The 17,757-nt window shown below is 43.8% G+C and overlaps 1 protein-coding gene across 4 annotated transcripts in view; it reads left to right on the top strand.

Moving 5' to 3' along the window:
* The window catches only part of PALLD (palladin, cytoskeletal associated protein), a 792,721-nt gene that overhangs the window by 410,721 nt on the left and 364,243 nt on the right, over positions 1–17,757 (top strand). For all 4 annotated transcript variants that reach the window (XM_033942034.1, XM_033942043.1, XM_033942063.1 and 1 more), the window contains one exon: positions 6,698–6,721. In XM_033942034.1, coding sequence (XP_033797925.1) covers positions 6,698–6,721 — 24 coding nt within the window. The remainder of the gene's footprint in view (positions 1–6,697; positions 6,722–17,757) is intronic.

Below are 17,757 nucleotides of genomic sequence, written 5' to 3' on the forward strand. Positions count from 1 at the left end.
TTCTGTCTCCCTGCCCCCTTTCTTTCTTTCTGTCTCCATGTTCCCCATTTCATTCTTTATGTCTCCCTACCCCCCTTTCATTCTGTCTCCCTGGCTGTCTGTCTCCCTAATCTGCCTCCTTGTCTTTCTGTCTCCCCTTTCTTTCTCCCCAAGCCACCACTGGGCCTGTTGTGTGGAAACAGGCCCCCAAGCCACCGCCGACATCTTGGAACAGGCCACTGCTGACGTCTGAGAACAGGCCCCCCAAACTGCCGCTGCCACCATCGTTGCTGCCAAGTTCTTCCTCTTTCCCGATGCCGCAACAGGCCAACAGCCTTCTGGGGGGGGAGGCTGGCCTGCCCGGCGCTTCGGAAGTCGCTGCTGGCCTGTTGTGGTGTTGGAGAACAGGGAAAACGCAAATGCAATGCAAGTCGCGATCGACTTGTGTTGCCTTTGCGATCGACTGGTCGATCGCGATTGACCTTTTGGGCACCCCTGATGTATTGTCTTCAAGTTTCTTTATGGAATTTTTGATCCTTTCGTTCCCTTACATTGGAATACTTCTAGATCTTGCCACTCGAGAATTATACAGAAATATAAACTATCGTTCCCTTCTTTTAAAGGAATTAAATCTGTTGGGAAGCATAGCCAATCTCTTGTGTTTAAACTGGCAGAAACTTGGTATAAACTCCCTGACTGTTAGATTAATAGGTCATCTGCAACAATTCCGTAAAATTATAGTGTTTTAACACCTTCTTCTCATGTTCACATTTTATATGTTATCTGATCTTAATTATTTGTGAACCGAGTCGAGCTCTACTACGAGATGACCCATTATATAAACCGAAGACTAGACTAAACTAGACCCACTTAATTACTGCTAGGGATCAGATCTTCCCACACTCTCACCCCTTCCCTAATTCTAAAATTCTATCAACCACCTATCCTGAAAAAAATGTATACAATGCAAACTCCAAACAGATTCCCAAATAGAAAAAAATAATGCAAAAGCTTCACAAATACCACAAAACAAGTTATGCCAGCTCAAATCACAAGAGACTGTAGCTACCCACATTCAAAATAAGAGGCTCATATCATGTCCATGTTTCACTATGAACATAGTATATATGATCCAATACAAAAAAAAAGGGGATATTACACTAGATAAACAAGACATGTATCAATCTTCATAGACATAAACTATTACAGAAAAGAAAAAAAAACAATAGTGAACATTTCTCAAAAAAGATCACTCGTTTAATGACCGTACATGAAAGGCATTTAAACAAAACTTCAAAAGCAAACAGGAGTGGAAAATCTTTGAAATTAAAATGATCAACCACTTTGAAACTGACACAGGTCTGAATAGAGGCATTCGCTTTCTCTCCCATTATCAGATATAGGGCCATTGAACTCTAAATTAATAGTTCATTATCTCTATCTATCCCTCCACTCCCTTTCACTGAGAGGTACCAACATACACAGGCATTTTGAATTAGTATGAAGCTACTTGGAAGGCCTCAGAAAAAAATAGTTAGGGCTAGATTCACTAACCCATTTTTCCTGGACGATCCGTGGACGATCCCAGCAAGCCTGACAAATTCACAAATGTAAAAAATTCAAATGAGGGCGATTGGAGGAATGCCCTCATCTGGCTGACACAGATCGCTAGTGTGTGATCCTGCGCATGTGTCAAGACCCTCCTGAGCCGTAACCTTTTTTTTTTTTTTTTTACTTTTTTGTAGCCCAGCGAGCCCATGGTTTTAACCCGTGGGTTAAAACCACAGGCTTGCAGTGTGGGGAAGGGCTGGAGAGATTTGGGGTGGCAGGCAAGAGAAATCCAAGGATGAGCAGGGTGGTGATTTGGGGCAGAGCAGGCAGGAGAGATTCGGGGCAGCAGAGAGCAGGGCGTGCAGAAGCAGGGCAGAGAGCAGGGCTTCAATGGAGCTGGAAAGTTGGAAATACGTTTTCCACTGGTCCCCAGTAGTCACTTCTTGGGTTGATCGGCCAGCCCAATCGGTTTCAAAAATTTCTTTGGTGAATCGTGTCCCTGTCTACTTTGTATGCGTTTCCCCTCATTTGCATGCACAGATTGGAAGCAGATTGCAGGAGAGATTAGTGAATCGGCCCAGAGGGAAATCTGGTCGCAAAGGGGTCGCAAACCAATTGGTACATGATCAGTTTGCTTAGTGAATCTAGCCCTTAGGCCCTGATTCTTCAAAGTGCGTCCGATTTTAGGCAGCTGTAGGTGTCCTACAGCTGTCTAATCAGCCAATCGGGATGCACGTTTTTTTAAAAAATGCTCCCCAGGCAGGCCGCCTATATTGAAGGCGCCTTCGGGAGCCTAGGGAGACCCGCAAGACGCCTAAGCTCGCCTAAGGGCCTTAGGCGGCCTTAGGCGAACCTAGGCGGCCCTACGCGTCTCCCTAGTAGAGGAAGAGACGCTTACAATGTAGGCCAACAAAATGCAGGTCTACATTGTAAGTAGACGCGGCCGCTATACTTATTGCAGCAAGGGATCTCTCTGCCACTATAAGTATAGCGGGCCGCGGCCCCCTGTCCGATTGCAGGCAGGAGGGTACCCAAAACCTCATGCCGAAAGATGCCTCCCCCCCCCCGACACTACCGACCGCCTCCCCCCCACCAACATTACCGATCTCCCTCCCACCCCAACACTACCGATCTGGCAGGAGGGTGCCCAAACCCTCCTGCCAGAAGATGCCCCCCCCCCCTGCCAGAGATTGGTAGTGTCGGGGGGGGCATCTTCTGCCAGATCGGTAGTGTCGGGGTGGGAGGGAGATCGGTAGTGTCGGGGGGGGCGGTCAGTAGTGTCGGGGGGAGAGGTCGGTAGTGTCGGGGGGGAGCATCTTTCGGCAAGAGGTTTTGGGCACCCTCCTGCCTGCAATCGGACAGGGGGCTGCGGCCCGCTTTACTTATAGCGGCAGAGAGATCCCTTGCCGCGATAAGTGTAGCGGGCCGTGTTTAATCTAATCCGATTCTCTAACCAGCATCTGTAACATGGACGCCGGTTACAGAATCGGGGTTTAGTGTAGGCCCGATTCTGAATAGAACACCTCTACCGGGCATCCTATACAGAATCAGGGCCTTAGTGTCTTATTAAAGAAATGACAATTTTGCATGAGGTAGTTTATAAATTACATTACATTACAGATTTCTATTCCGCCATTACCTTTCGGTTCAAAGCGGATTACAAAAAGAGTTATGGAAGAAGGGTTACAACGTTAGATCAGAGAAGGTTTCCAAGAGAGGGAAAAGTAGGATCTGGGGTTAGGGAGGGGATGGTAAGAGGGGGGTTAAGCTTTATCATGGTATTAAGCTTTATTAAGGGATTTCTTGAAGAGTATTGTTTTTATTTCCTTTCTGAACATCTTGTAGTCTGGGGTTGTTGTCTTTTTGTCTAAGTCTTAATAATAATAATATTGTAATTTATAGCTAAAGAGACATATGATCAAGAATCTGTTTTATTTTACTTTTGTGATTATGATAACCCAAGGACCTCAAAATAGTACCTGGCGGGCCGCATGTGGCCCCCGGGCCGCGGGTTTGAGACCACTGATATAAACCCAGTGTAATTACACTGACCTTAAGAGAAAAGGATAAGTCTCAAAAGCTTGTCTTAGATACAGTCATTTCATCCAATAAAAAGGCATCACCTAAAATTTGGTCATTGACCCTTATTTCCACAAATCCAAGTGGACAAACACAGCCAACATAAATCTTTGCTCTTTGTATTTCTAAATTAAAATTTTGATAAAAGTTAGGCACCAAGTAGTCCAGGACTAAGCATGATTCTATAAAAGTTAGATGCACTTTATAGAATCACTTTTTTTTTTATTATATATTTATTGAGTTTCATTATAAATCAAGCATTTTTCACTTGTACAGAAAGGAAATTCAGCAAAGAATAATAAACTAAAATAAGAATTATATTATTAAAGAAATAAACTATAAGCTTAAATTTCAACTCAAGTCCTCAAAAATGATCCAAAACGGGTAATAAGCGAGTATTAAAGAAAATTACATTACACAAGCAATAGACTAGTTGAGTGAGACTAGGGCACCCTTTCCTTTAACAAAGCATTCATCTTTCTCCAAGCGTGACGTTGAGAGAAACGTTGTCAGTTGGGACGGCTCAAAGAAAACAAATTTATAAGATTGATAATGAATTACACATTTACATAGATGACGCAAGTAAAAGGTCGCCCCCAGGGCTGTAACACCAGGTTTCATTATCTTCTTTAAGATACAGATGGGAACATCTGTATTTTAAGGCCTAAAAATTATTTTTGTTTATTTTTAAAGAAAAGTTTCAGCAGCCAATTTTTATCTTCCTCAGTCTCCCTGTTCAGATTCATTTGCATCGGCAAAGAGTCCGACAGCACAGTCCCCTTCTCGTTCTCCCTAGCCTCCGGGAGGAGGTGAACTTCGACTTCCGGAAGTGCCTCCGTCTGCAGGGAACTGGTAGATTGAGGGCGTGGGGGAGGTGCTCTAACATCGGGGCTCAAAGATGTTTCTAATCCCATGGAGATAGCTGCAGTCTCTCCTCCACTGTGCGTCTCCTGTGGGAAATTCCCCGATGGCAATGGCGTGCCCTGCATTCTCCTCATTAGCTCCTCAATATTGCCAAAGACGGCTGTCCTGGAGCATTGCGAGGCTCTAGCAGCGCTTCGTCCCCTCCTCTTCAGCATTACCCGAAAACAGGTAATAAGGCAGGAAAAAAAGTTAAATCAAAGGAGCTTCCAAGGGGGATGTAGCTCAGACAACTCAGTATGTCGCCATCTTCACTATATAGAATCACTCTTACTTGTGCCTAAAGTGGGCTTAGGCATCGGTAGGCGTCCTAATTGTAGGTGCATCCTATTTATGCTAGGGTTTTCTTGACCTAAATGTGTGCACCTAAGTCCAAAACAGGTACATTAGATAGAGTGGGAGCCCACCGGGACAGTTAGGGAGAAATGCTCGAGTACCTGAATAAATTGTAATCCGCATGTAGGATATGCGGAATATAAATTAGTTTGTTTTTTTTTTTTTTTTAATAAACCACGCCCACAATCTGTCTCTAACCACGCCTACTTTCTGGTAGGCACCTTGGACTAGGCACCTACCAAAAAGTGGTCAGTGCCTACCATCCAACTGAGTGCAATTAACATCAATTATGAGTTGTTAATTGCCAATTCTCAGTGCCAATTGAACCTTTTAAACAATTAAGGCCCCGTTTTTTCAAGCTGCGTTAGGGTTTTTTATCGCTGGCCACTGCGGTAAAAGCTCTGAAGCTCATAGAATTCCATGAGCATCGGAGCTTTTACCGCAACAGCCGGCAATAAAAAAAACTCTAGCGCGGCTTGATATAAGGGGGCCTAAGTTAGGTGCGTTATTGGCTAGGCATGCCGATCTAGGCGCCTAACTTTAGGCATCTTTTATAGAATCGGGGCCAAAATGTGTAAATCACTGAGACCTCAAACCAAATTAAAAATACCTTGATCGATAGGATGCTAAATGCGTGCTAAATGCTAACACGTCCATAGACTATAATGGATGCGTTAGCGTATAGCGTACGCTAAAATGGCTAGTGCGCCTTAGTAAAAGGACCCCTATATGACTAATTTAGAATAAATTAAGAAATCTTTTTGCAATTCACTTCCAACCCTTCATCTTGTTCACAAATGTCTTGTTTTTATACTTGGCACTGTTTTATCCCCAAGTCTCTTTGGCTTCTCAGAGTCTATGGACACTTTCTTATATACCGTATTTGCCGGCGTATAAGACGACTTTTCAGTACCTTAAAATCCTCCCCAAAGTCGGGGGTCGTCTTATACGCCGGGTACTGTTTAGAGAGCTGCACGGGGACGCCCCTAGGGTCGCGGGGATCCCGTGGGGACGCCCCCTAGGGTCGCAGGGATCCCATGGGGACGCCTCCGAGGGTCGCGGGGCTCCTGCGGGGCTGGATGCTCAGTCTTCTGGATGTACGCGGCTCTTCTCCCTACCTTCTCTGCTTGCAGCCCAGAGCCGAACGGAAGTCTTCCCGACGTCAGCGCTGACGTCGGAGGGGAGGGAGGGCTTAAACAAAGCCCTCCCTCCCTCCGACGTCAGCGCTGACGTCGGGAAGATTTCCGTTCGGCTCTGTGCTGCAGGCAGGGCAGATAAGGAGAAGGAGAATAGCCTCTCGGTTCGAGTGGCTACCAAGGGAGAGGGGCGGCTGCCCCGCCCCGGTTGCAGCACAGCCGGCCAGGTTCCCTTACTTTTGTGGCACTTCCCCGACCGACCGATAACAGCCCGGGTCCGACAATCCTCCCTGCCCTGTAGCCGCGAATCTAAATTACCTTCTTACAGCAGCTGTAAGAAGGTAATTTAGATTCGCGGTTAAGGGCAGGGAGGTTTGTCGGACCCGGGCTGTTATCGGTCGGTCGGGGAAGTGCCACAAAAGTAAGGGGACCTGGCCGGCTGTGCTGCACCCGGGGCGGTAGAGAAGGTGTGCAGAAGAAGGGGTAGTCTTATACGGCGAGTATATAACAAAACTCTATATTTTAACTAAAAGTTGGGGGGTCGTCTTATACGCCCGGTCGTCTTATACGCCGGCAAATACGGGTACATATATTGCATGGTGGGTTGAATAATGAGAGCTCACACATGTGATAATCAATATAACCCATTCCTAATGATCATTTTCTTTTGTGTTTCTTTTTGGTGTGATTACCAGAGCCTCGATCTGCAGCAGAACATGGTAAGAATTTTCAGATCTGCAGCTTATGGAAGAGTTTTATTAAGTTTAGTTGTGTTTTAGATGAATAAGCATGGTTATTTTATGCATGGTTATTGTATTCCTTATACCCTTCTGATACTGCATTCTGATTGTAACAGATACTCTCTAAACATGTACATACTGTACAGTACACTTCCCCCTCCCTATTCGCAGTCTTGATGTTTGCGATTTCGATTATCCGTGGGGTTTTTCCCCAGACCCCCCCCCTGAGAATCGCTCGTTGGCATCGAAAAAAAATGGCCCCGGGACTTGGAGGGAGGTGGTCATAGGCAGCCTGGGGGTGATTGGAGGCGGAGGGAGGCAATCCGAGGCAGCCGGGGGGGGCGATCGGCGGCGGAGGGGGGCGATCAGAGGTGGAGGGGGCGATTGGAGGCGGCGGGGGGGGCGATCGGAGGCAGAGGGGGGGGTGATCAGAGGCAGAAGGGGGGCGATCAGAGGTGGCGTGGGGGCGATCAAAGCATGGATCTTACCTGGTGGTCTAGCGGTGATGCAGGGCAGGAGCGATCTTCCTACACTCCTGCCCCGTGCAGAGCCGTGCTGTGAGTTCCCGTGGTCTCACGAGATTTCAACAGGGAGTTCCTGTTGTAGTCTCATGAGACTACGGGAACTCAGCAGCACGGCTCTGCACGGGGCAGGAGTGTAGGAAGATCGCTCCTGTCCCACGTCACCGTTAGGCCACCAAGTAAGAGCCGGCTCTGCCCCTAACCCCCACGACTAGGGAGGGAGAAGTTATCTTTAGGACTTCACAGTATATGAGTTTATTTTTTTTTAAACTTTTTTATACCATTTACAAAAAAACTAAATGGTCTATATCAATTAAAACATACATAAGATAAAAACAAACCATATCATAAAATCTACATAATCAAACAATTTCTTCTCTGCAAATGTCAATTACTAAATCGCAAGAAGCAACAAGTAAGGTGATCAAACTTGCAGAGACACAAAATTATTCAAAGACATTATAAAAATTGTGAGGAATTACAGAAAGATTTTGTGAGACTAGGACATTGGGCATCCAAATCTCAAATGAAATTTTAATGTGGACAAATGGAAAGTGATGAACAAAGGGAAAAAGAATCACAATTGCAGGTACTAAATGTTAGGTCCCAAATTATGAGTCAGTACCCAAGTAAAAAATCTTGGAGTTTGTGCGCAGTGTACAAACATGTTGAAATCATTAAACCAATGTGCCACGACTGCCATAGAAACAGGATTAACAATTTCATTATGCATCTGTAAAGTCCATCATGTGACCACATTGTATGCACTTCTGGTTGGCCCATGACAGGATTTAGTGGAGCCAGAAAAAGGTCAGGGAACAGCAACAGAAATGATCAAGGGGAAAGAATACCTCCATTAGAGCTCTTAAGTTTGGAGTAAAAGCCACTAGGAAGAGAGGAGGAGAGTGTGGCATAGTGGTTAGAGCTCTAGCCTCAGCATCCTGAGGTTGTGGGTTCAAACCCTGTTCTGTTTCTTGTGACCCTGGGCAAGTCACTTAATCCTCCACTGCCCCAGGTACATTAGATAGATTGTGAGCACACCAGGACAGATAGGGAAAATGCTTGAAATACCTATATGTAAACCGCTTTCAGTGTGGTTGTGTAACCACAAAAAAGGCAGTATACAAGTCCCAATCCCTTTCCAGATGATTAAAGTTAATAAAAATCATGAGTGGGGTGGAATGGTTAACTAGGGGATGGTTGTTTAACCTTTCAAACATTAAAACAAGAAACACTCCATAGAACTAATAACCAGGAAATTGAAAATAGATTGTAGGAAGTACTGTTTCAGGCAACATGCTATGGAATCTGTTGCCAAAGGACATAGTCAAGGTGACTAACGTAGTTGGGTTCAGAAAAGGTATGAACAAGTTGCTAGAGGAAAAGCCTGTAAAGCACTATTAGCCAGGTGGAGATAGAGGTGTAGGCAGACACCCAGTTACGGATAGGCCTGGACCCAAGGTGGGTAGGCTTGTCCACGAGGCCTGGGTAGTGGGGCTTGCGATTAAGCCTGATTGGAGACAGCTGGGACTTCGGGGACAGCTAAGTTTTTCTTTTTTCCTTGCTCAAGTTGCAATATTTCTGACTGTGTCTCTGGACTGCAATCTTTTTTTCACACAATGTTTGTATGTAAGATTTTGGCGTGCTGGATGTGAGGTGTTTTTGGGGGGGCTGCTACTGTGCCTTATTTTTTCACCACTGTTTTTGATATAGTGAAGACACATAAATGGAGTTCTTTTAGCCATATGAAGCTTAACTGAGGCTTTTTCTCCACTTTTTTTTCTGTGTCTTCTTTTTTTCAGACTGTGGGTGTATGTGTGATGTGTGGGTGGCCTTGCAGTGTCCCATAAGACCCTTGAATGTTCTATTTAGGCCGCATTTTGAGGTAAATGGGCAAAGAAATCCCACCCATTGCTTTTTGCCAGTCAACTCTTTCCCCTGTCCTGTTCTGCTCTGCCCCACAGGAGGTCCGAGCTCTCAACTCCTCACACACCACAAGAAATCCAGGTACTCAACATTTGCTGTCAACTAGAGAATGACACGGTGACAAAATTCATCACCGTTCCCGTCCCCGCGGATAACCACGGGAAATAATCCCATGTCATTTTCTAGTGTCTATTTCAACCTCAGTCCTTCTACACCAGCATTCTTCAAAGCAAAGCTTGTGGGTCAGTGGTTGTGGCCATTCGTACTCTGATTAGAAACAGAAACATAGAAATTGACGGCAGAAAAGGGCCATAGCCCATCGAGTCTGCCCATACCAAATCCCTGATTCTTACTCCCCTATAGATCCCACATGAATATCCCATTTTCTCTTAAAATCTGACACGCTGTTGGCCTCAATCACCTGCTGAGGCAGCTTGTTCCAATGATCGACCACCCTTTCGGTGAAGAAGTACTTCCTAGCATCACCTTGAAATTTCCCTCCCCTGATTTTCAGCAAGTGTCCTCTGGTTACCGTGGGCCCTGTAAGACTGAAGATATCATCTTTCACCTCTATATGCCCCGTGATATATTTAAAGGTCTCAATCATGTCCCCCCTCTCTCTTCGCTCCTCCAGTGAGTACATCCGCAGTTTTTTTAACCTTTCTTCATACGTGAGATCCCTGAGCCCCAAGACCATCCTGGTAGCCATTCGCTGAACCGACTCAATTCTCAACACATCTTTCCGGTAGTGTGGTCTCCAGAATTGAACACAATACTCGAGATGAGGTCTCACCATGGATCTGTACAGTGGCATTATGACTTCAGGTTTTCTGCTGACAAAACCCCTACGGATGCAGCCCATCATTTGTCTTGCCTTGGACGAAGCCTTCTCCACATGATTGGCAGCCTTCATATCATTGCTAATGATCACTCCTAAATCACGTTCCACCGTGGTCCACATGATTCTTCACCATGATTTCACCATGATTCTTCCCTCTCTCCTTAAAGAATGACATGAAGATGGTTTCCCGCGGTTATCCGCGGGGACGGGAACGGTGATGAATTTTGTCACCGTGTCATTCTCTACTGTCAACTTCCCCACTCTCCCCTAGGGCAATCCAGGCTCTCAACTCCCCCCTCCCTCCCCCATCTGTGCCGGCAGCAAGCAGTGATTGCTGCAAGCTGCTCCACTTCAGCTCACAGCCTTCCCTCTGGCACCACTTCCTGTTTCTGCATAAACTGGCCTGCATGGGAGGGAAAGGGGATAGGACATGATATACCGCTTTTTCTGTGTGGTTACAATCAGAGCAGTTGACATATTTTAGGCCATGAAGTGTTAAGTGACTTGCCAAGAGTCACAAGGACTCACAAACTCAGGGCACTGAGGCAGCTGCTGCAACCACTAGGCCTGAGCCATTTTGCCGGCAGCGAGCAGTGATTAATGCAAGCTGCTCAGTGCGAAGAGCTGGCACTGAGCAGCTCTAATTTATCACTGCTTGCTGCTGGTGAAGTGGTGTTTAAAAGGTAAGCATACCGGGAGTTTTCAGCTAGCAGGGCTTGGTGATCCCCACCAGCCACGTGATAGATCTTCAGCAACTTTTTAAACGTTGTTGGCCAGTATTTCAAAAAATGGCCTGACTGCATCAGTCATCTCACCCTTTTGCAAATGCTTATTTTCATGTAAGAGAAATCGAACAGATTGGGCAATTCTCTTTGCTAAAACCACACTGGCTCTTTCCTATTAATATCCTCTATCCATATTCCCAACGCGGTTCTTATCTATCATTTTCTCACAGGTGCCTGCTGCCTCTGCACCCAGAGGTTGTGAGATCAAATCCCGGTTTCTCCTTGTGACCCTGGGCAAGTCACTTAATCTTCCAGTCAGCTTTGAAATACCAAAGCAACAAAAAGATGGTATTTAAGTCCCCCATTCCCTTTCCCTTTCTCATTTACCACTGGTCTTTAGCTTTCAGGATCACATTCTCTGTGGATTTTCCTCTTTTTTTTTTTTCAGGTTATAATTCCCAATACAAACAAAAGACAAAATAAACATCAGTGTATACAAACATATTTCACAGCACTTGTTGTTATAGTTGATGTCTTTCCACATATTACATCACTGGCTCCAAGTGATTCATGCTTCCTTAAGTTGGTTCTCTCAAACGTGCAATAAACATTCTAACTTATAGGTGGCGCAATCACAGTTTCCATAGTGTAGTACAGTAGTGGTCTTTTGAAAAAAGAAGCAGGCTCAGTTTCAGAATGTAGAGCAAATAATTCCATAGCCTGTCTGTCTTATCTCATGATAATATTAATGAACTGTGACCATGTTGGGAGAAGCTGGAGGGAAGCAAAATTATTTGCCTCCCAACCACTGAACTGCCTGTCATAGTGCTACATTTTCCTACTTCATACGGAGCAGCTTTGTGCCAAATGACATAAGCACAGGACGGCCGCACATTCCCTATGTATTCATGCAACTGACCTGTGAAAGAGTTTTCTCGTCACTGCTGTCCTCCTTCTGCCTAATGGGTTTCACATTCCTCTCTCAGTCTAGACAAAAATCACTCTACATCACAAATCTCATCTGGTTTATGAATTAATAATCAGTCTGAAATAAAGGCCGGAGACATACTTTTCCAAATTACCTATGCTGTTCTCTCCTTTTTTTTTTCTCTCTCTCTCTCTCTCGCTTTCCTTTTTTTGTTTTCTTTTGGACATCTTAGCTTTACATTGATTGAACCCTTCAAAGAAGTCTGGCAGAACAAAAAAGTGATTCATTGGTCAGCTGTTGATAGTTTGGCTGTTACTCAGCTGTCTAGATGTGGCCACATTGCATATTAAATTTCTTAATATCCATTGTCTGCTCAGTGACACGTAAGACAAAAAAAAAATATGCTTGCCATTTTGTTGGATAACAAAAAGAAAAGCTTTGTATCATACTGAAACATTTACCCACATAACCGAAACCTGAGGGAAACATTCCTTGCTTACCTTGGAGCCTGTATGTTAGAATTCATGTTCTGCTACTGTGAGTCAGATTGTGAACCGCGAAATAGCACTTCTGGCATGTACAAGTATTTCCAAAGTAGTCTTAGGCTTTTTTTTCCTTTCTCTCTCTCTTTCCTTTGCTGTCTCTGAACTTTTCTATTCATCATCACATCTCGCAAGAAAAAAAGCTCCCATTGCACAAACAATAAGCAAACTAACCGCTGATCTGTGTTCCGACAGTGTCAAAGAACCTACTGCTTTGCATTTGCTTAGGGCTATGTTGGAACTGTTTTGGTCCTTGAGAATGGCAATTTTGGTCTACTTTCTGTGCCAGGTTTTTATTTTCTTCATGACAGCAGGAAAGAAACTGACAGATTTTAATGCATGCTACAGTTAAAAGGGAAACACATTTTTGATGAGCTGTCCTGAAAAGCTACAGAATTTGAGTTTGCAGATGAGAGTCTAATGTCATTTGATTCTGATTGATGAGGTCCTTTCGGTTGTTATAACACTTTGTGCTGCACCAGTTAGACTGAAGGGAAATATTTGACTGCAGGATTTGACACTGTGGGCCATGATCATACAAGCAAGGGAATGAGATGGTTTCTCTCTTTTCATATGATTGGCACTACCAGTCTTTTCTGGCAGCGCCTTATCTGAACCCTGGTAGATAGCTTGTGGAGTGCCTTGAGGTCTATTCTCTCATCAGTCCAGTTTATTTGATATATCAGCCCATTGGGAATATTTGTAGAACTGGAGGAACCAAGTTTCAGATATAAGCAGATAATATTCAGCTGTATGAGAGCAAATAATTTAAATACCTTAAAGGCTGAGATTTTAAGGGTGAGGAAAACCATCTCTGAATTTATTAGCCCAAAGTATTACTCTAAGGAATAACATTTTTGGAATCTTAGGAAAAGATAATGATCCTGGGAGTTATAGTGGATGCTGGCGAATCTGTGAAGTCACTTGTTGCATCAACGGTAAAAACCCAGGTTTTTTTCAACTGTATCTGATAATTTAAATTAAAAGGCACTCATGCCTTCCTTCTGTCTTATAAGGCTTTGAAGTGATTTACAATCATTAAAATATAATACAACTGATGACATTATATAATCTTAAGAGTTCCATCTTACAAATACATACTATACAAACAGATGGCAATTCTATAAATTGGCACCAAGAATCACACACACCCCTCTCCTTTTACAAAACCGCAATAGCATTTTTTTAGCACAGGCCGGCACGCTGAATGCTCTGCGCTGCTCCTGACACTCATAGGAACTCTAATGCAAGGTGCATAGCGCCAGTTCTATAACAGTTTCTTGTTGCCAAGGTGCCATTATAAAATACTAGCATAGGTCAAATTAGCATGCCTAAAGTTAGGTACCAACAGCTACGCCAAGTCAATGACAGTTTTAACTGTTGGCTTCCAATTGTGCCCTGAAATGCGCATAACATAGTATTCTATAAGTTATGTGCATTTTCTAGAATCATGCTCCATGGCACTTATGCATTAAGCAATGTTAGCATGTATGTTTTATTAAAACTTGTTATACCGCTTGTTCTTATGACAGGTTCAAGCGGTGTATAATAATAATGCAATAAAAGAAAAGGGTGTCAGGTCAAAAGCGCGCCGCGACAAAGGCGCGCCCAGACAATTGAGCGCAGCGCGGAGGTGTGCGCCGCTCTAAATTACTGTTTTTAGGGCTCTGACGGGGGGGCGTGGGGGGAACCCCCCCACTTTACTTAATAGACATCGCGCCGCGTTGTGGGGGCATTGTGGGGGGTTGTAACCCCCCACATTTTACTGAAAACTTAACTTTTTCCCTGTTTTTAGGGAAAAAGTTCAGTTTACAGTAAAATGTACAGAGTTACAACCCCCCAAACCCCCCATAACGCCGGTGCGATGTCTATTAAGTAAACTGGGGGGGTTCCCCAACAAAACCCCCCCGTCGGAGCCCCTAAAAACTGTAATTATGTGCGGCGCGGCCCTCCACGCTGCGCTCAATTGTCGGCGCACGCTTTTGTCTTTCGCGCCGTTGTCTATGAATCAAGAAAAGAATGCCATAATAAAAGATAGTAGCAATGGAGATGTCTAAACCAACTGAATGGTTACAAGTCCTTGAAATAAACAAAGTCCCAACTAGGATCCAAGTTTTTGGGTGCTTCATTTGGGAAACAGAGACACCGATCCGTTTATATGCACCAATTGTGCTACGTTACAAGTTTATTATTGTCCCCTGAGGAAGGTGACATCCATCGCCAAAGCTTGGATCCTAGTCGGGACTTTGTTTATTTCAATCTTTAGATGTTTGATTTTTAATAAAGGACTCGTAACCATTCAGTGGTTTAGACATCTCCATTGCCTCTTTTTGTTGGTTCTTCTATTGTAGTTCAAGGCTTGTTTTTTTTTTCTTTCCTTTTCCCCGATAATAAAAGATAGGACAGACCTATAACACTCGATACTCACACACTCAAACCAACTCTAAAAAAGAAATCATATCAAAATTATCATTTACAATATCGCTTACAATGTCATGCAGGATCCCAGCCAACCTAATAAATATGAACCATATCAGCAAAAGCTGTATTTTCACCATAAAAATCCTTTTTGTTAATTTCAATTGTTTATTATAGCACTTAAACATAGAAACATGACGGCAGATAAAGGCCAAATGGCCCATCCGCAGCATCCACTATCTCCTCCTCTCCCTAAGAGATCCCCCATGAATTCAGACACAATCTTTGTCTCCACCACATCTACCGAGAGACTATTCCACACATCTACAACCCTTTCTGTAAAAAAAAAAAAATGTATTTCCTTAGATTACTCCTGAGCCTGATGTGCTGGGGCATTGTCCTGTTGGAAGATAAAGTAGTCTCCCACATATGACAGATCGCTGGCAACAGCTTCTGCATCATTGATCTTAGCCCCAGGATCGATGAAGAACAGATCTGTGAATCTGAGTTTCGAGATTGTGATTGAGACCGTGACTGATTGGCTGAAGGTCAGGCAGGTCCATTATAGGTGTTTGGCATTAACCTCACACCAGTGTTGTTGAAGGCACGTACAGGCGATCATTCTGTGTGTTAATTGGTGGAGCTACTGTAAATATCTTTTCATCTTTAAACCAGATGACGCTGATGCTGTGCTCCGAGTACTTGGTCAAAAGCTGCTTGCAGCACTTCAGGTGTGAGTATTTGTGGTGTAAAGTTAACTCTTGGGCACAGTGCTTTTTGGGACAATTTAATTTCAGATCATACATAGTAACATAGTAACATAGTAGATGACGGCAGATAAAGACCCGAATGGTCCATCCAGTCTGCCCAACCTGATTCAATTTAAATTTTTTTTTTTTTTTTCTTCTTAGCTATTTCTGGGCGAGAATCCAAAGCTTTACCCGGTACTGTGCTTGGGTTCCAACTGCCGAAATCTCTGTTAAGACTTACTCCAGCCCATCTACACCCTCCCAGCCATTGAAGCCCTCCCCTGCCCATCCTCCTCCAAACGGCCATACACAGACACAGACCGTACAAGTCTGCCCAGTAATTGGCCTAGTTCAATCTTTAATATTATTTTCTGATTCTAAATCTTCTGTGTTCATCCCACGCTTCTTTGAACTCAGTCACAGTTTTACTCTCCACCACCTCTCTCGGGAGCGCATTCCAGGCATCCATCACCCTCTCCGTAAAGTAGAATTTCCTAACATTGCCCCTGAATCTACCACCCCTCAACCTCAAATTATGTCCTCTGGTTTTACCATTTTCCTTTCTCTGGAAAAGTTAATACCCTTCAAGTATTTGAACGTCTGAATCATATCTCCCCTGTCTCTCCTTTCCTCTAGGCTAGGGTATACATATTCAGGGCTTCCAGTCTCTCCTCATACGTCTTCTGGCGCAAGCCTCCTATCATTTTCGTCGCCCTCCTCTGGACCGCCTCAAGTCTTCTTACGTCTTTCGCCAGATACGGTCTCCAAAACTGAACACAGTACTCCAAGTGGGGCCTTACCAATGACCTGTAAAGGGGCATCAACACCTTTTTCCTTCTACTGACTACGCCTCTCTTTATACAGCCCAGCATCCTTCTGGCAGCAGCCACTGCCTTGTCACACTGTTTTTTTTGCCTTTAGATCTTCGGACACTATCACCCCAAGGTCCCTCTCCCCGTCCGTGCATATCAGCTTCTCTCCTCCCAGCATATACGGTTCCTTCCTATTATTAATCCCCAAATGCATTACTCTGCATTTCTTTGCATTGAATTTTAGTTGCCAGGCATTAGACCATTCCTCTAACTTTTGCAGATCCTTTTTCATATTCTCCACTCCCTCTTCGGTGTCTACTCTGTTACAAATCTTGGTATCATCTGCAAAAAGGGATTATCCTAACCACAGTTGTCTGCTCTTGCCATTTGGTGAGTTGTTTGTTGTGTTTGTGGTGCAACCTCCTGGCTCAGTACAAGATTGCATATAATGTCAATGTGCTCTTGTATGTGAATCGAGTGCGGTCACCTTCTATCTGGCTTAAGATCCACAGTGCCTGTTGCTCGGATCTTGTGTAGCAGCAGATCAAGGACATTTTTGTTCCAACCCTTCTGTGGGAACTCTTTCAACACTCTTTGACTACTGTAACCTTTTAGTAGTACCAAGTTCTTTATCAGAATTCGTTCTTCTACAGTGAGAATCATGTTACTGAAGTCAAACCTATAAATATAAAATGTGGAAAATTTACTCAGTGCTAAAACTCTCCCAAGAAACATACATCTTTCAAAATCTCATACACCTAAACAATCTGAAAGAAATCAAATGCCCCCAGCAAAATTCTATTAAGACTCCAAAATATCACCCATATCTTGGCATGTGAATAGTTTGATTCAGATTTCATAGACTGGGTCGAAAGGCTCATAATAAGAATATAAGAACATAAGAGTTGCCTTACTGGGAAAGCCCAGTATCTTGTTTCCAACAGTGGCCAACCCAGGTCACAAGTACTTGGTAAGATCCCAAGGAGCAAAACAGATTTTATGCTGCTTATCCTAGGAATAAACAGTGAATTTCCCCAAGCCATCTTAATAATGGCTTATGGATTTCTCTTTTAGGAAATTATCCAAACCTTTCTTAAACCCTACTAAGCTAACTGCTTTCACCACATTCTCCAACAATGATTCCAGAGTTTAATTACCCATTGAGTGAATAAATATTTTCTCTGGTTTGTTTTAAATCTACTAGATAGTAGTTTCATCACATGACCCCTAGTCCTAGTATTTTTGGAAAGGGTAAACAAGTGATTCACATATACTCTTTCCACTCCACTCAGTATTTTATAGACCTCACATCTTCCCTGAGCCATTTCTATCGGTGCTTACATATTGCATATATAGATATAAATCCACAGTCATCCAGCATATGTCTTGAAAGATGTTAACTAATCCTTTCAGTGATTTCACTTCCTCTATTAATCAGGATCACACACTTCATTACAGGAACTTGGAATTTTCTGCCCTCAAGCTTGAACTGATTGATGCTTGAAAATGCAATTGGTGACATGGTATATTCATGTTCACTTTTTAAAAAATTC

Source organism: Geotrypetes seraphini, chromosome 1 (genome assembly GCF_902459505.1).
Source record: "Geotrypetes seraphini chromosome 1, aGeoSer1.1, whole genome shotgun sequence".
NCBI lineage: Eukaryota > Metazoa > Chordata > Amphibia > Gymnophiona > Dermophiidae > Geotrypetes > Geotrypetes seraphini.